This window comes from Callorhinus ursinus, unplaced genomic scaffold, assembly GCF_003265705.2.
Source record: "Callorhinus ursinus isolate GAN/ISIS: 27379988/994484 unplaced genomic scaffold, GSC_fseal_2.0 scaffold35, whole genome shotgun sequence".
Classification (NCBI taxonomy): Eukaryota; Metazoa; Chordata; class Mammalia; order Carnivora; family Otariidae; genus Callorhinus; species Callorhinus ursinus.
The window spans coordinates 4,536,792-4,552,415 of record NW_027397097.1 but is presented as its reverse complement, the minus strand read 5'-3'; the positions used below and the strand labels follow the sequence as shown (position 1 = coordinate 4,552,415).

General features: G+C 54.8%; 1 protein-coding gene across 7 annotated transcripts in view; it reads right to left on the bottom strand.

Annotated features, from left to right (window-relative positions):
• Positions 1 to 2,871: 2,871 nt before the first annotated feature.
• SLCO2B1 (solute carrier organic anion transporter family member 2B1) overlaps positions 2,872 to 15,624 on the bottom strand; it is a 46,834-nt gene continuing 34,081 nt past the window's right edge. For all 7 annotated transcript variants that reach the window (XM_073879720.1, XM_073879721.1, XM_025848538.2 and 4 more), the window contains 5 exons: positions 12,625 to 12,790; positions 7,972 to 8,135; positions 6,306 to 6,370; positions 5,853 to 5,973; positions 2,872 to 4,774 (listed from right to left, as the gene is read on the bottom strand). In XM_073879720.1, coding sequence (XP_073735821.1) covers positions 4,594 to 4,774; positions 5,853 to 5,973; positions 6,306 to 6,370; positions 7,972 to 8,135; positions 12,625 to 12,790 — 697 coding nt within the window. In that variant the 3' untranslated portion in view covers positions 2,872 to 4,593. The remainder of the gene's footprint in view (positions 4,775 to 5,852; positions 5,974 to 6,305; positions 6,371 to 7,971; positions 8,136 to 12,624; positions 12,791 to 15,624) is intronic.

Here is a 15,624-nt window from a genome sequence, read left to right as displayed (position 1 = left end):
GCATATGCGGTACACCCCTGCCACATTGTTCTTGTGTTATATCTCAGACGCACCTTACTCTCTCATGCCTCCCTGTCTTTGCTCATCCTGTTGTTTCTCATGCCCATTCCCATCTTCTCTACCTTGGGACTTCCTGCCTAATCTTCTAAGCCAGCTCTGATTTAACCTCTTCTGGAAGCCTTTCCTGGTGGCCCCAGGAAGAGTTCACGGCTTCCTCTTCTTCCTTCTCCTATTTGACGAGTCATGCTTTTGTTACCGTTTGTCAGTTTGTCAGCTTACACTGGGAGTTTGCTGTATCTTACCCTGGCTGTGTCCCCAGCAGTGCTGCTGCCGGGGCACAGAGCAGCCATGTGGGATTTGTTGGTTGGTTGATTGGTTGGTTCGTTGAATGAATGAGTGAATGGTGGATGAATCCAGCCTTGAACCATCACTTCTTGGCTGGCCCCAGAACTGCTGTTTCCCAGGGTAAACCCATTTTATAGCAAAAGGGGAAGCAGAGGAAGGGACTGCTCTGGAAGGGAGAAAGAAAATCAATAAAAATGTAAATCTAGTTGAGAAAAGCTGTCCCAGGCTGGCTGCGGAGAGAGAGAAGACTGGGCAGGCTGAGCCCTGGCTGACAGTGGGAGATTAGGGGACAAGCAGAGCTACAGCCAGGGCAGCAAAGGGAGTGTGTCTCCCCTCAGTGGTGCCTGTTCCCCACTATCTTCACCCCCGATCCCACCTCCATGCTCTATGGGCTCCTTAAATTCTTTCAGGGACAGGGAAGGAAACTTACAAATACTGGTCATCCGGTGCACTGCCTGTGAGCGAGTATGTTGTTATTTGGTCTTCACAACTTTTGGGAGACAGGAGATAGGAATGATCAGCCTTACCATACAAGTGAAGAAACAGATGCAGAGAAGTTAAATCACTTATTCAGGGTCACACCGTGAATAAGTGGCAGTCAGGATTTGAACCCAAATCTCACGGACTCTAAACCTCTGATCTTTTCACTCCACTCCACTCCAGTGGAGGTCTAAGCCAGACTTCTGAGGGTCCCCAACCTCTGAACTCAGAGGCACAGGTGTTTATACGATGGTGTGTTATTTTAATGGAGATACATCTTCTTTCATTCTCTAAGGTTCTTGTCATCCACTTTCCATTACCTGTGCCAGGCTGTCTCCCTAGAGGTGGTGGCCTTTGAGTTGGGTCTGGAAGATTGAGTAGGACTTCATGGAGTGGGATGGAGAGGCAAGCAGTGGGGTGGGGATGAAGAAGGCCTGTTAGGTGGAGGGAAGAGCACACGTTGGGGCCTGTTAGGGGGAAAGGATTCAACAAGGCCAAAGAATGGCGAAGGTTCTGTGGGTTCTTGCTCTTCATTTATTTGCACTCGAGTCATGGCGCCTGGTTCCCGGCTCTGGAGAGGCAGCTCCCTGCTGCAACTTTCTAGCATGGGTCTATGGGCCAAAGGGTTTCTGAGCCAGGCATCAAGATGTTCATTCTGGTTCCAGGAGAAACTGCTGGACTTTACTATCAGTCAACTCTAGCATGGAGACAGTGCCTTTCTCCCAGCTTCCGGATGCAGGGTGAGAAGAAAGTGAGCTCATAAATGCAATTGCTTATGGCTCCTCATTGGCCAGAGGCCATACGAGGGCTATTCCCTGGACTCCCTTGGTCCCTGGGAACCCCTCCAGCCCTGACCTGCTCCACCCCTGGCTCTCAGCCCCGTGTCTCTCTTGTGATGACTCCTGGAGTCTCCTTACCCTGACCAGCCTGGGAGGTTTTAAGCACAAGGACCTCACTTTCTCCTTCAAATCTCAGCTCAACCCGGAGGCGGACTCAGCATGAAGCTAATGCAGCTTGAGTATCATCGTCTCTCCTCAGGCCCAGGGAGGGGCCTCTGCAATGTGTTCAGGTTTTGTGTTCCTGGGAAATTTGCAAAGGTAAGGTATTTTAACCACAACTAGTTAAGATTGCTAGTTCTTCCTACTCCAACTACTTGTGTCCCAGTTTTTCTTTATGTGAGGTGGTTGGAGGGGCCGTGGGCACTTCTGGGATCTGGCTAAGGGGCAGTTGAATTGGGGATCAACTTAATTTGGGTTCATTGGGATATATTTATATGGTTCTCAGTCACCTCTGTATTTGATAACTCATTGCTAGCCACCTGCATGTAGAGAATGGCCTCTAGGAATCTTCCTACCCACTGTCCAACTCACTCGGCATTGTGACATCAAGGTGTCATATCCAGAGGTCATCTTGTGACATCAAAGTGTTTTATGCGGCCTGGCCCTGGAAGTACGTGGGCAATAGAGGGAAAACAGGTTTGCAATGACGGAACCAGAAGCTAGGCTGCAGAAAATCCTGCCAGTCTTCAGGGGGAAGAATGTATTTTAGACATGTGCACAACAGTTAGTAAAAAAATATGCTATTTTTCTGAATTGTGTGATGTGTTTGCTTTGACTTCTTTTCTCATTCTAGGTACTCACTTTCTTACCTAATTTTGTGCTCTTTTTCTTAAAGAGGGCTCCCCAAAGTGTGTAAGCTTCAGTTCCCACAAAACCCTCCTCCACCATTTATGTTCTGTATGATTTTGGGCAAGTTGCTTATTCGTTCTGAACTGTTTCCTCTTCTATAAAATGTCAATGACAATTTGAACAGGTGAGGACTCAGAAAGCTTCATGACCTTATTCCGTTTCTGAAACCCATTACTGGAGGAAGTAACCCAGTCAAATGAAAATTAGACCAGAATATACAAATAGGGAAAGATGTCATATGCAAGAAGTAACAGTGAGCTATGAATCCAGTAAAACTTAAATCTGAATAACTGGAAATAATGTGGTTGCTACAAACTCTAATGCACTTTGTAAGAAAGGAATTTTGTAATATAAGAGACATGATGCAAAAACAAATTTAATAATATGCTGTGTCTATAATTCCAGATTATTTCTGCAAAGCCTGGGAAACAGGAGGGAAGGAGAAGGAATATACACATGTGAACGGCCTCATCTTTTTGGAAGAAACCTTGAAATTCTTGGCATTGATAAATACAGGCTCAGGTATTTATTAAACATTTCAAAGGTATCAACCAGTAGAATCAAAATGGGAGTTCGAATTTCTGTACCTTCTTCTTCTTCTTCTTTCACGTGGGAGAGCCTCAAAGTCCTGCCACAGGAGCTGTTCAGGAGGCCAGAGCCACACGTGTCCCCACTGCCCCCTGCTTGCCCCCCAGCTTCTCCCCTGCCTCCAGCACAGGGCTGGACACAGGGCTTGGGAAGCCACTGCTGACAGCTGTCTCCTGCCCCCCAAGCAGCAGGTCTTGGTCAGCTCAGGTGGCAACAGAATGGGCTGGAGTAGAGGAGGAAACTCTCTCCCCTTCCTGGGGCGGCGGGGCAGGGGGGCGGGGGGGCAGGGCGGGATAACCAGGCTGGGGAAGACTGGCCATAAAACAAGACAAGGCCCACTGATGGACCAGTTGGTTCAGACCCAAGCATTCCACAGACCCACTTCTTACACATAGTCGGACATTACAGGCCTTGGTCTTACAAACAGGTCCTTACACCAACTCAGGCATCACAGAGAACCAGACGTTGCCCCCAAAACGTGGTTATCGCAGAACCAGATGTTATCTACAGAGCGCTAGGCGGCACGGAGTCAGGCACCGGGAAGGAAATGGTGAAATTCGGATTTTAGTCAACAAGGGTCACAGTGATTTTGGTGGGCCCTGGTCAGATGTGTGAAGTCTTGGCCATGCGTGAGTACCAATGAATGTGTGCTGGGTGTGTTTGGTCTTTGAAGTCAGAAAATGCCCAAGTGTGGGGCCTGGATCTCCCTCCTCACTGGAGCCCCTAAGGCAGAGCCCAGGCCTCGCCTAGACTGTGGCTCCCTGAGGGCAAGGACTGGATTTTCCTGAGTCTACAGAGTGACCCTCCCACCTCAGTTAAGTGCCCCAGGGGCCCTCACGCCAGGTTTGCTGAAGGCCTTGGCCCACCTGAATGTTCTGAGTGTGAGGCCAGCTTCCTCCCCAGTGGGCGCCCCCCGGAGCTCAGGGCTCTGCCTCCAGGGGGCGCCAAATGGATATTTCTTGACAGGCTGTCCTGGCCCCACCTCCAGGCTGAGTGGGGCTGAGGAGGAGACCTGAGTCCATCCTGACCACAAAGATGGGCATAGCCAGAAGGGGCCTACAAGCCGGCAAGTCCACTTCACCTGTCAGAGATGGTGGCGGAGGCCCAGAGAGGGTAGGGTGCTCCCGGTGAGTGGCAGAGCTGGGCTAGGACCAGGTACGAAAGGCAGCCTGGCCTAATATTGTCTACTTCTCTATTCTAGGGCCTGAGGGAAAGATACGCAGTCCTTCCACCAGGAAAGCCTGGTTTCAGGTCAGGCTGTGTGGCTGGGGGCAGAAGGGGGAAGACCATTGTGCTTTAGAAGTGGCCAACACACCAAACCCCTAGACAACTCTTTGGTTCAGATGAGTAACAAAGGCCCAGAGAGGGTCAGTAACTTGCCTGAAGTCACAGAGCAAGTTGGCAGAGAAGCCAGAATTGGAAAACAGGGTTCCTTACACCCAAGATTGGACGAAGGGTGCAGAGGAGGTACTCCTGCCCTTCTGGGGCCAGCTCACACTCTGGATTCCTCAGGCTTCTTTCCTGGCCCCGACGCCAACAGCTGCTGCTGTAGGCCAGATGTGGAGACGGTCACCTGGGTCCCCTCCTCTTTGTCTTGCTGCCTTAGGATGACCAAAATCAAGGCAAAGCAGGCCAGGGAGCCCATCTTGAAGAAGAACTGGAGGCCAACAAACCTGGAAAAGACCAAAGGGACCCTTGAACTCGGGACCTCCCTGTCCTGGGCTTGGATGTCCCTGGGGTGGGGCAGAGCGGGGTCAGCCATCATCACCCATCGTGTGGTCAGAGACACTGAAGCCTGGGAGGCGGAAAGAGGCCTCCAGCCCCAGGGCAGTGGACCCTATCACCATAAGGGTTGGGGAGACAGGGAGGCCCCTGGAGTTGACCCCTGTGGGGGTCCTTCCCTGATAGAGGGGGAGAGGCTCTGCAGAAGGAGCGCTGGGCAGGGAGGCAGAAGCCTGGGCATCCTTCCTGCCCTGTCCCTGGCCAGCTTGCAGCCTGGGCCAGCCCTGCCTCTCTCTGGTTGTCCAAGGGCTCAGGGGCCCTGACAGGTGCAACTTTAGATCACCCCACCTGCCACAAGGATTCCTTCTCCCCCATTTGCCTAACTCACCAAGGCTCTTACTTGATTTTTTTTCCCTCTAGGAAGGGCCCTGGTCATTCCCGGCCCTCCTCAGAGCTGGCAGGGACCAGCTCTCTGCTCCCAGCCCTGTTAGCAAGTCCCCTCCAACCCCCTATCCCATCCCAGCAGCCTCTTGGCCTTCAGGTTCCTCTGGGCTCCCCATTGCACAGATGGGAAGACTCAGTTCCAGAAAAGGCAGGTCTCCCAATGAGAGAGACAGAGCTGGGCTGGATCCCAGGCCTCCTGTGTCCTAGACCGGCCTTCTCCCAACCCCACTTCAACTCCTTGTCTCTCTCACAGCTGGGCTGCTCCCCCGGTTCTCCCCACACTCAACCATGACGACACGTTTCCTGCACAGACCATGGTTAGACCACTTGGGTTCAAGGCCCAGCTTTGCCAGTTATCAGCTGAGTGATGCTGGGCTGCTTTAACTCGCACTTTCTTCATCCTAAGAGTGGGGGACAGTAGCTAGCTCATAGGACTGGTGAGCTCAGTACAGGATATTGCACCTGCTACTTAGCAGCGGGGTATAAATGGGCCTCTCGTCCCTGCTGCTGTCCTACCTGGGACCCCAGGAGTTATTGCCAGCAGCCTTCCCACAGGGCCCTGGCAGTCCCCACCCCAGGTCTCACCGGTTTCGGAGCAAGTCGTGGTCATAGTAGCGGCAAACAGCCCGACGCCCACAGCTCTGGGCCCAGTGCACACAGGTGGTGTCAATGGCGCTGCCGTGGAGCACTGGGCTGGGCATCCAGGCTGCAGGAAGGAGGTGGTCAGGGGACGACGGGGCCTGGCGTTTCTGCATTACCCGCCCCCCTGCTCCCTGGCAGGCACAACCCCCAGAGCCCCCGGGGCCTCTTGTCCCGTAAGTGTCTGGCCCTCAAGCCCAGCCCTTACCCTGGTGTGGGATGCTGCCTCGCTGGAGGGCTCCCTCTCTGTTTGCATACCCACCTCCAGGGTCCCAGGTCCCATCTGTTGCCTGGGGCTCATGAACCCTAAGGTCAGGAACTGGGTCCCGCTCATCCCTGTGCCCCCAGGCCTGGCACACAGTGTGTGTCCGAACTAAGGGTCCCAGGAAGGTTCTTTACCCAAAACTCTCAGGAGCATGAACTGGATTCCCACAGCTAGAGTCTTGTCTTCTTTCTTCACTCCCCTAATAAGTAGAAACACGGCCACGTGAGGATTAAGAGGGTCCCAGCCCCCCAGTGGCTCTCACCATCCCCTTCTCTCTCACCACCCAGGGCCAGCCTTCCCCCGGTCTGAGGGTCCGGGGCGTTGGGGCGGGGGTGGGCTCAGGCTCCCCACTCCATTTCCCTTTAACCTGTGGAACCCAGCCCCCCACACTCCAGGCACTCCCACTAGCTATCAGGACCCTGTGCTGGCCTCCCTGGGTTCCTGCTCACAGACACCCCCACCCTCTCTCCTCACCCCCAGGCCCGCCAAGTTCCTCCTCCTACACTCGGCAAAACCCAAAACTGGGTAGCCAGAACCTGCCTTCTAACTTCCCCAAATGCTGTGAGGCCCCAGCCTAGGATGCTGGGGCCATCACTGGCTCCTCCTTAGGAATAGCAGCAGCTAGTGTTTACGGAGTGCTTACTACGGGCTCTGTCATTCTATACTGCAGGCCCTACCTCACCCCTCATGAGGTAGGTTATACCATTAGCCCATTTTACAGATAAGGAGACTGATGAATGTTCAGACAGGTTAAGTGACTCGGCTAAGATCCCAGCGCAGGTGGGTGTCAAGAGTCAGAATCTGCAGCCCACTGCCTGCATTAACTCCTCTTACGTGGCCTGCCTGCCGGGACGTCGGAGTCCACTATCTTCTCTCTGGTGGCCAGCCTGTTTTATAGATCTACGTGTCTTCTCGTATTTGTGAGGGGCGCCATCCCCCTTTTAATTTTCCAAAAAACAGAGAATGAAAATAATCCCAGGGACGCCTGGGTGGCTCAGTCGGCTAAGCATCTGCCTTTGGCTCAGGTCATGATCCCAGGGCCCCGGGATCCAGCTCTGAGTCAGTCTCCCTGCTCAGTGGGGAATCTGCTTCTCCCTCTCCCTGCTCCTTCTCTCTCTCTCTCTCTCTCAAATAAGTAAGTAAATAAATAAAAATCTTAAAAAAGAAATGGTTTAAAAAAAATAATCCCAGCACAATGAAAACTTGCAATTATCCTGCTCTGTGGTCCCAATTCCAGCCCCCAACCTAGGCGTGCTGACTTTGGCCTCAGGTAACAATTTGTCAGTCCCAGCAGGCACCCTCAGGACAATGGGCTGGGTCCACAGTGGACATATAAGTGCTCACTGACTTGAAGAGTCATGAACCACACTGATAGGGCTTGGTTTTCTGGATGTTAACTCCTGCCGGCCCACCCACTATGGGCAGGGTGGCGGTGGGCAGTCAGTTGACACTCCACTTTCTCCTCACTGTGACTGGGTGGCCTCTCCCTGGAGCAAGTAGGGGCCTGGCTCTGGGCCCTGGCACCGGTACTTCTCTACCCAACACTTGCCACGAGACCCGGGGCTAGCTTCTGAACTTCTCTGAGCCTCAGTTTTCTTATCTATAAATGGGGGGAGCGGGACTTCACTTTAGTAGGTTGCCATGAGGTTGGAGACAGGGCAGTGAGAACCTGCTCTGTTATGGGGGGCCCAGGACACCCGAGTGGCCTCCTTCTTCAAACCCCGCCTTCAGGATCCCTTATCCTGCCTGGGGTTAAGGACTTCTAGGTATCCACCGGCTCTGGCCCACGCCTGCTTTCACCTTAAGATGAGTATGAAGGAAGGTGTGTGGGTGAGACTGGCCAGGGCCGCACCCAGGCTGACCAGGAGCATGAAGGGCAGCACCAGGTGGCTGCAGGCTGAGTCGCAGGCGCCCGCCGGCACAGGGCCGCCCCCCACTACGCAGCTGCAGTTGGTGTAGAAAACCTAGAGTGGGAAGGGAGCGGAGAAAAGCCTTCAGGAGCCTCCAAGGGCGAGCAGCTGGCCAAGCGCCTGAGGCCCCTGAAGGCTTGTGAGGGACCCGAGGGCACCAACCGGCTGGGGACAGAGCTGGCTGGAGGCTGGGATTTCTGGCCACGGACACACACGTGGGCTGAGGCTGTGCGGACCGGGAAGCAGAGGACAGGGAGAGGGGCTGGGGGAGCATCACCCCCCACCACACCGACACACACTCGCACACACCGCAGGACCACTCTCACACCCACACACCTCCACACACACAATCATACACAGACGTGTGCACACACACTCATTCTTTCACCTGGTGAGGTCAGAATGTTCCAAATTCCTGACTGACTGTGCCAGGAATCAAAGTAACCAAGAGTGTTCTGGGGATCTCTCTCATGCTCTCTCTCTCTCAAATAAATAGATGAAATCTTTAAAAAAAAAAAAAAAAGAAAAAGAAAGGGCACCTGGGTGGCTCAGTTAGTTAAGCATCTGCCTTCAACTCAGGTCATTATCCTGGGGTCCTGTGATCCAGTTCCTCATCGGGCTCCCTGCTCAGCAGGGAGTCTGCTTCTCCCTCTGCCCCTCCCCCCTGCTTGTGCGCTCTCTCTCTCTCTCACACACATACACACACACACACGCTCTCTCTCATGTTCTCTCTCAAATAAATAAATAAAATCTTAAAAAAAAACAACCTAAGAGTGTTTTTGGGGAAGGAACTCAGATTTTCCAGCTCAGTGTCCCTCCCTTTCTAATTCACTGAGGTCTTGCAGGGCACTGGGTTGCAGAGGAGACTCTCCAGGAGAGAGTCAAGCACAGGAGAGAGGGACGCAGGCAGCTCCATGGGAACCCGGCTTCAGCAGGTGAGGGGCAAGGAAGGCTTCACCAGAGAGGGGTGCTGCATTTGGGTCTTGAGGAATGAATAGGAGTTTGCCAAGAGGAAAACTGAAATGAGGAGAGGGAAGGTCAGATGTAAAATCCCATGAAAGTGGCATGAAAGAGTGCAGCAAATCTTTGCCTGGAACGGAGAGCAGAGGGGAGGCGGGGAGGTGCTCGAGGGCTGCCCCGGGATGGCGTCGTGAAGACTTTGGGACAAAGAGGAACCTGGACTGCTGTTTCCAGAAACACAGTGGGACCGGGGCCCTGCCAATCATCCTGCTGACAATACAATGCTGGATAAAGTATTGAAAACATTGTCCTAAGGGCACCCATGTGCTGGCAGAAACAGAAAACTGCTCAGAGAGGCTGGAACCCAGCGAGGTGAGCAGGGTCCTGAAGCGAGCTTTGGCCCCAGCATGTTTGCAGAACCTTCACCAGGGAGTATAGCTTTGTGAGGTCTGGGGGCTCCAGGGCCGGAGGACAAAGCCTAGCCCTCCCTCCTGCCAGAGTCAAGTCCAATAGGAGACCCCCCCCAAACAACTGGGACCCCTCCAGTGGCTGAAGTATGTGAAAAGCCTGACCCCTTTTCAAACTGCAAGGGATGGCCCCCAGGCTGGTTCAGGGGCGTGTTTGATTGCAGCCCGCATTCCCATCCCCACGTGGCCTGGAAAACTTCCAGCCTAGGATTCTTTCAGCAATGGTTTCCACCGCCCGTGCCTCACAGAAGCTAAGCAAACCAGGAAGCCTAGGCTTTTCTTCCCCACAGAATAGAGTTTCTGACCAGCGTGTCCCAGGGAGCCTCGGCCTCTGCTGGAATAGGTGTGCAGGGCTGGGTGCCATCAACCCTCAGGGTGGTCTGCTCGGCCTGGGGCAGCCTCACACACTTCCCATTGTGAAAAGGGTTGGGAGTCTGAGGCGGACTGTGGGAGCCTTGGGAAGAATTTAAGCTCGGGAGCACCAAAGCCACTGGGGCTCCTGCAAGAGGACAGGCCAGACAGGGGAGGCCGGTGAAGAGGCCCACCATGGAGAGAGTGGTGGGCGGGGGAGGAGGATGGAGAACAGGGTTTGATTTGAGAGTACTTAGGATGTAGAATTAGGGCAAGGTGAGAGAGAGCGTGCGCAAGATCGGGGATCCCAGCTGGGGTAACTGGGCGCTCTTTCCGTTGCCCGCAGGGTGCCCGTGCATGGTCAGGCTGCCACAGGCGTGCGACCTGCTGAGCACACGCCATCTGGACCTTTTTGCCCCCAGGCTGAGCAACCCACTGGGGTGGAGGTACAATGGAGGGACAGGTGAGGGGAGAAATATGCCCGGCAAGGTGGTTAGAAGAGAAAGACCTGCCCTCATGCCTTTTCTGAGTGGCCAAAGATGGCGGGGACGGACACAAAGCTAGACGCCTTCCTCTTGGGGTTTTCCCAGCTCTCATTCACATTCATCTAACTCTGGCAGCAAGTTCTTCTTACGGCTGGCTCCGATCTCTCCAGCTGCCTCTGATTCTCACTCCCCCGGGGGGTTCAGCCTCACCCCCTGAGCCTCAGATCCCCCCAACCGCCCACCCCTCCCTGTTGTTCCCCTGGTCATCTACTCCTTCATCCACAGTTACTGAGTGCAGCCATGTTGGCCGCTGAGCGACCCAGCCCTGGGCCCGCGAGCTTGCTCACAGTCGACCTCAGGAGGCAGGCTGGCTGCGAGACTATTCCAGGCCAGAGCGACAGTTCCTGAGTGCTGACCAGGACCCAGGTGCACCCTCCTCCAAATACTATCCCCAGACACAACCTCTGAGGATGCTCTGGGGAGGGCACTGGGCTGGGAGGCCAGAACCCTGGGTTATAACCCCAGCTCTGGCATTAAGACTTTGGGCAATGCCTGGTCCTTTCCTGAGCCTCCCTTTCCCATCTGTATAATGGACATTAATAGGAGTGTGTACTACTGAGTGCTTAAAATTTCCCAGCCACTGTGCTAAGTACTTTTCATGGACATGGTCATGTGGCTCTTTATTCACTATTTAATGAATTCACCTGAGGAAAGCATTTAGCACAGTGGCTGGTATACAGTAGGTACTCAATACGATCACCTCCATTTTATAGACCAGGAAATGGAGGCACAGATTAAATAATTTGCTTGAGGTAACGGAGCCAGGTACAGGTAGAACAAGGATTCGAACCGGGTAGCCTGGCCTCAGTGCTCAGGGGCCCATATCCACAAAAGTTTACTGTTCCCTGGGGGATCTTGCCCCAGCTGTCAGGGCCTGGGGTCCCCTGGAAGGTCTCAGAGATGAAACCAGGTAAAGACAGTGAGCGCTAAGGAGGCACAGAGGCTGGGATTTCGGTGATTGCAAAGGCAAACAGTTTGCAGAGCCCACGCGGTGCCTGCTGGCTTATAGCCCCGTCAGCCAGGTGCTTTCCTCTGCACCAGCCCGTGGGGCCCAGGTCTCTACCTGGAGGAGCCTTGGGCTTGGATACTGATGCCCCGCAGGATGCAAAGGCAGGAGGAGTTCCACATGACAAAGAGGGGGAACTCTGGAGAAGGGACGCATTGTGGCCAGCCCGATGCTGCACCCCCCGCACCCCCCCTCCACAGGCTCTTCTACAGCCTGGGGGCCTGAGGAAGGCAGATATTCTCCTCACTTGTCATTTGGGGGACTGAGGAGAAAGGGGAGGAGGAGTGGCTAGTCTTGGAGCCCCGTTTAAGGTTCACACAGAATGCACCGCGGCTGCTTATTCTGCCTCCTTCCCTGCTTGGAGTTCTTTCAGGGGAGGGCCCTTTGGCTCTGGGTCCTCGCCGCCCGCCCCCCTGCCCCGGCACAGAGCCTGGCACAGAGGAGGAGCTCTGTGAAGGTTTGCTGACTGGCTGAACGATTGACTGGGCTCTCTGGGCCAGCCTCCCCACTGTTTCCCTGTCTCCTAGCCTGCACTCTGCTCGCCTTCCTAAATACATGGCCTCAGGTATGATCAGACCCAGATCTGACCCTGTCACTGGCCCATCCAATGCTCCCCATTGCTCTCTCGGTAAAGGCCTTGAATGCCCTTCTTTGACTGAGCCTCACTTTCCCTCTTGGAAACATTCTGCTTCTGCTCCAACAAGTTCTTTGCGGTTTCTTGAAACACTGTATGCATGTGTATGCAGACTCTGCTTCTGCGGTTCCCTCTGCCTGGAAAGTCCTTTCCTGGTTTGCTCACTTATCCTCGAAGATCCAGCACAAAGGCCACGTCCCAGGAAGCCTTCTAGGACCCTCCCAGGCAGGATGCATCTTCTTCCATATTTGTCTGTACGTGTGGGGACCATTTCTCCTGCCTATCACCACCCCTGGAATTCCTTGTTTCCTTTTGCCTCTCCCCTGCACAGACAGCTGGAGTCAGATCGGGCTCACCCCTGTGCTCTGGGGCCTGGCACATGGCTGGGCCCCAACCGGCAATGAAAGTTTACTGCAAGAATCATGTTCTACATCGGCCAACAGGAGACAGACCAACCAACAGATAGAGAGAAGAGCCACAGAATGAGAATGCGCAAAGATGGAGAGTGTGATGGATGCACGAAGACAGGGAGGGGCAGAGCGCAGGGGAGGCAGAGGGAACAATCAGAGGCCTGACCCACCTGACTTTTGTCCAGGGCTTCCTGGACCAGCCGGCCTGTGCAGCCTGCCTGGCAGGGTGTGAGGTATTCAACATGGGTTCTGGGGTCACAGACAGGGTTAAAGTCGTCCAATGGGCAGGAGCAAGGCTCTGTGCAGGCTGGAAACAGGTCCGGTCCAGGCAGGTTGCTGGTGGGAGGGAAGGTGGCAGGGTTAGCCTGGCTTTCTGGCTCTCACACCATGAACTGGGGCCACCTCAGCCTTGTGCCCAAGGGGCCTTTTTCTTGATGGGCTGGATTGCTTCCTTTTCTCAGAAAATTCGAGTTATGTCCGTTGGACCAGGTACGACACCTGACTAGCTGTGGAATCACCCACCTGTCCCTGCCTCTCTCAGGACCTCAGTGTCTCTGTCAGCTCGGCTGGGAACCCCCTCCCATGGCCACCCTGCAGTCCCACGGCCTCTCAGCTCCCTGTCACTACTCTGGTCACTGTGGCCACTGCATGACTTAGTCCCGCCAACTCCCTCTGGAGGGCCTGCCCCCAAGTCCCAGGAGCACCCCTACTCTAGTCAGCTGTGAGATCAGAGGAGAGGCTGGGTCCGAGGAGTTAGGTCACCCTCGGTAGGGTGCGGAGGTGGCCCCTGGGACTCAGAGGAGGACCTGACTTCATGGCTCAGAGGGAGAAAACCTGCCAGGGAGCCTACGACCAGGCTACAAATGAGGAGGGGGCCCCAGTGGGCAGCTGAGGGTCCTGTGGGCTTAGGCTGGGTGTGGGCAGAGGCCCAGGCAGCGGGGCAAGTCTGGCCAGCTTAGTGAGATCTCAGTTCCCTGGAGAAGAGGCTCAACTCAACAGGGGGCTGGGGAGGTGGGTAGGACAACGGGGTAGCCAGAGTTGGGAAGGGGGCCTCGGGGAAGAGGTGAATGCACTCTTTCCCTCAGGAGGGGGTTTCCCTCTGACAGCGGGTGGGGGGAGATCATCTCTTCTTCCTTCGCTGCCAAGCAGGAAATGGAACGGGCTGGCACTGCCTGAGCTGAGGTGGCACCAGGGTGCGGGCTTCCCAGGGGCAGGCACCCCTCAGGTTGCCCTTGCCAGCAGCAGGAAGGCTGAATGGATGACAGCAGGGACTCTTCCGCAGCCCCTTGCTCCTGTGGGGAGAGCCCTGGCTCTGCCCCTCCCAGCTGGACAGCCCAGCTGGGCGACTTCACCTCTCTGAGCCTCACTGTCCTCATCTGTGAAATGGGCATAATGGTACAACCCATCTCAGAGATGCTGCGAAGGTTCAATGCAACAGAATATGGGAAGAGCTGGGCTGGATGCTGGGTGCGTGGGAGACCTCAGTTCTTGGCAGCTGTCGGTATCACTAGCTGGGCTGAAATATGAGAAAGCCTCCTGAATTTGCTCAGTTGGTCCCAAAAAGCTTCTTCAATGAATTAGAGCCCAAAGCTCAGTGAGTAAATTGCAAGAACAAAGATGAGAACACAGTGAGATGAGATGTCAGAGTCAAGGCGAGAGGCAGAAGAAAAGGGAAATAGGCGTGTGTGCTAGGCTGACTTGTCTCCATTTACTTTTTTTTAAAACTTTTTTAAAATTTATTTATTCATGAGAGACAGAGAGAGAGAGAGAGAGAGAGAGAGAAGCAGAGGGAGAAGCAGGCTCCCAAGGAGCAGGGAGCCCGATGCGGGACTCGATCCCAATCAGGACCTGAGCCAAAGGCAGACGCTTAACCATCTGAGCCACCCAGGCGCCCTCCATTTACTTTTTGGAAGAAAAAAAAGGGGAGGGGTGCCTGGAAGGCTCAGTCGGCTAAGCAGCCAACTCTTGATTTCGGCTCAGGACATGCTCTTGGGGTCCTGGGATTGAGCCCCATGTCAGGCTCTGTGCTCAGCGAGGAATCTGCTGGAGATTCTCTCTCTCCTTCCTCTGCCCCCCCCCCTCATGCGTTCTCCCTCTCTCTCTCCCCCTCCCTCTCTCTCTCTAAGATAAATAAATAAATCTTTTAAAAAAATAAAAAAATAAAGGCCCTGGCTCGCTCCTCAGACCTGGGACTGTAGAGGGTCTGGCTAAAGCTCCACCGCTGTGCCTAGAACAAGGGCTCTGCAGAGGGGAGGCAGCAGAGTCGCCTTACCGTCTGGGAGGAGGGACAAGGAAGGAGGGGAAGGGAAAGGATGACGGGGGAGAGGCTGTGATGTGGGGCCTGGGCCAGAGAGATTTGCTGAGCCTCCGGCAAGGCGGGATAGCTGGCATGTGGATGGAGGGAGGAGATGCCCAGGGAGAGGTGGGAATGGAGACAATCGGGGGATTCTAGCTGGGTCTTGGGCCAGCCTAAGCCTGGAGCAGTTCCCAGGAAAAGTGAAGTCATTCTGGAGAAGAGGCAGCGATGTAACTTCCAGCACCCTCTCGAAGACAGCCCCCAGCGGGAGAGAGCATATACCTGAGGGTAGGAGGACAGAGAAACGGGAAGGGAGCTAGGCATCGGAGGCTTTCCTCTTGGTGCCGCCTCAGATGTGGGAAAAGAACCTTGAGTTTTAGGGTCATGGAACAACATCATTTTAGCCGCCAGGCTCTAAGAACCGCAAGTCTTCCAGGCCTCTGGGGGCCAACCCCTTCCTACGGCTTAAGTCCCTTCTGCAGCGTCCATGACAGATGCCTTCCAGCCCTGCTCGCCCCCTCTCTCTACACCCCCACCCCCCGGGGGATGGAGAGGGTGCGGGCTTCCCAGGCAGGCCTTTCCCCTGCCCCGGAGCGAAGCCTTCCCCACGCTGAGCTGGGTCCTGCTCTCTGACGTGGCCTCTGCCTTACCTTGGCCACTCTGGAGATGCCATCCACACAAGTGGCTTTGCCCTGGCTTGGCTTCCACCTCTCCCCAGACCTGAGCTGTCCTGTCTGTGAAGTTCCATCCTTGCCCCTCCTAGTGTTGCCTGACACCTTGACTGGAGACTCGGAGAGAGAAGTCCCACTGCTCTGAAGCCAGGTGGGGAGGGGAGGAGAAGGTGCTGATGGAGAGTGAGCTTTGAGGTAGACGG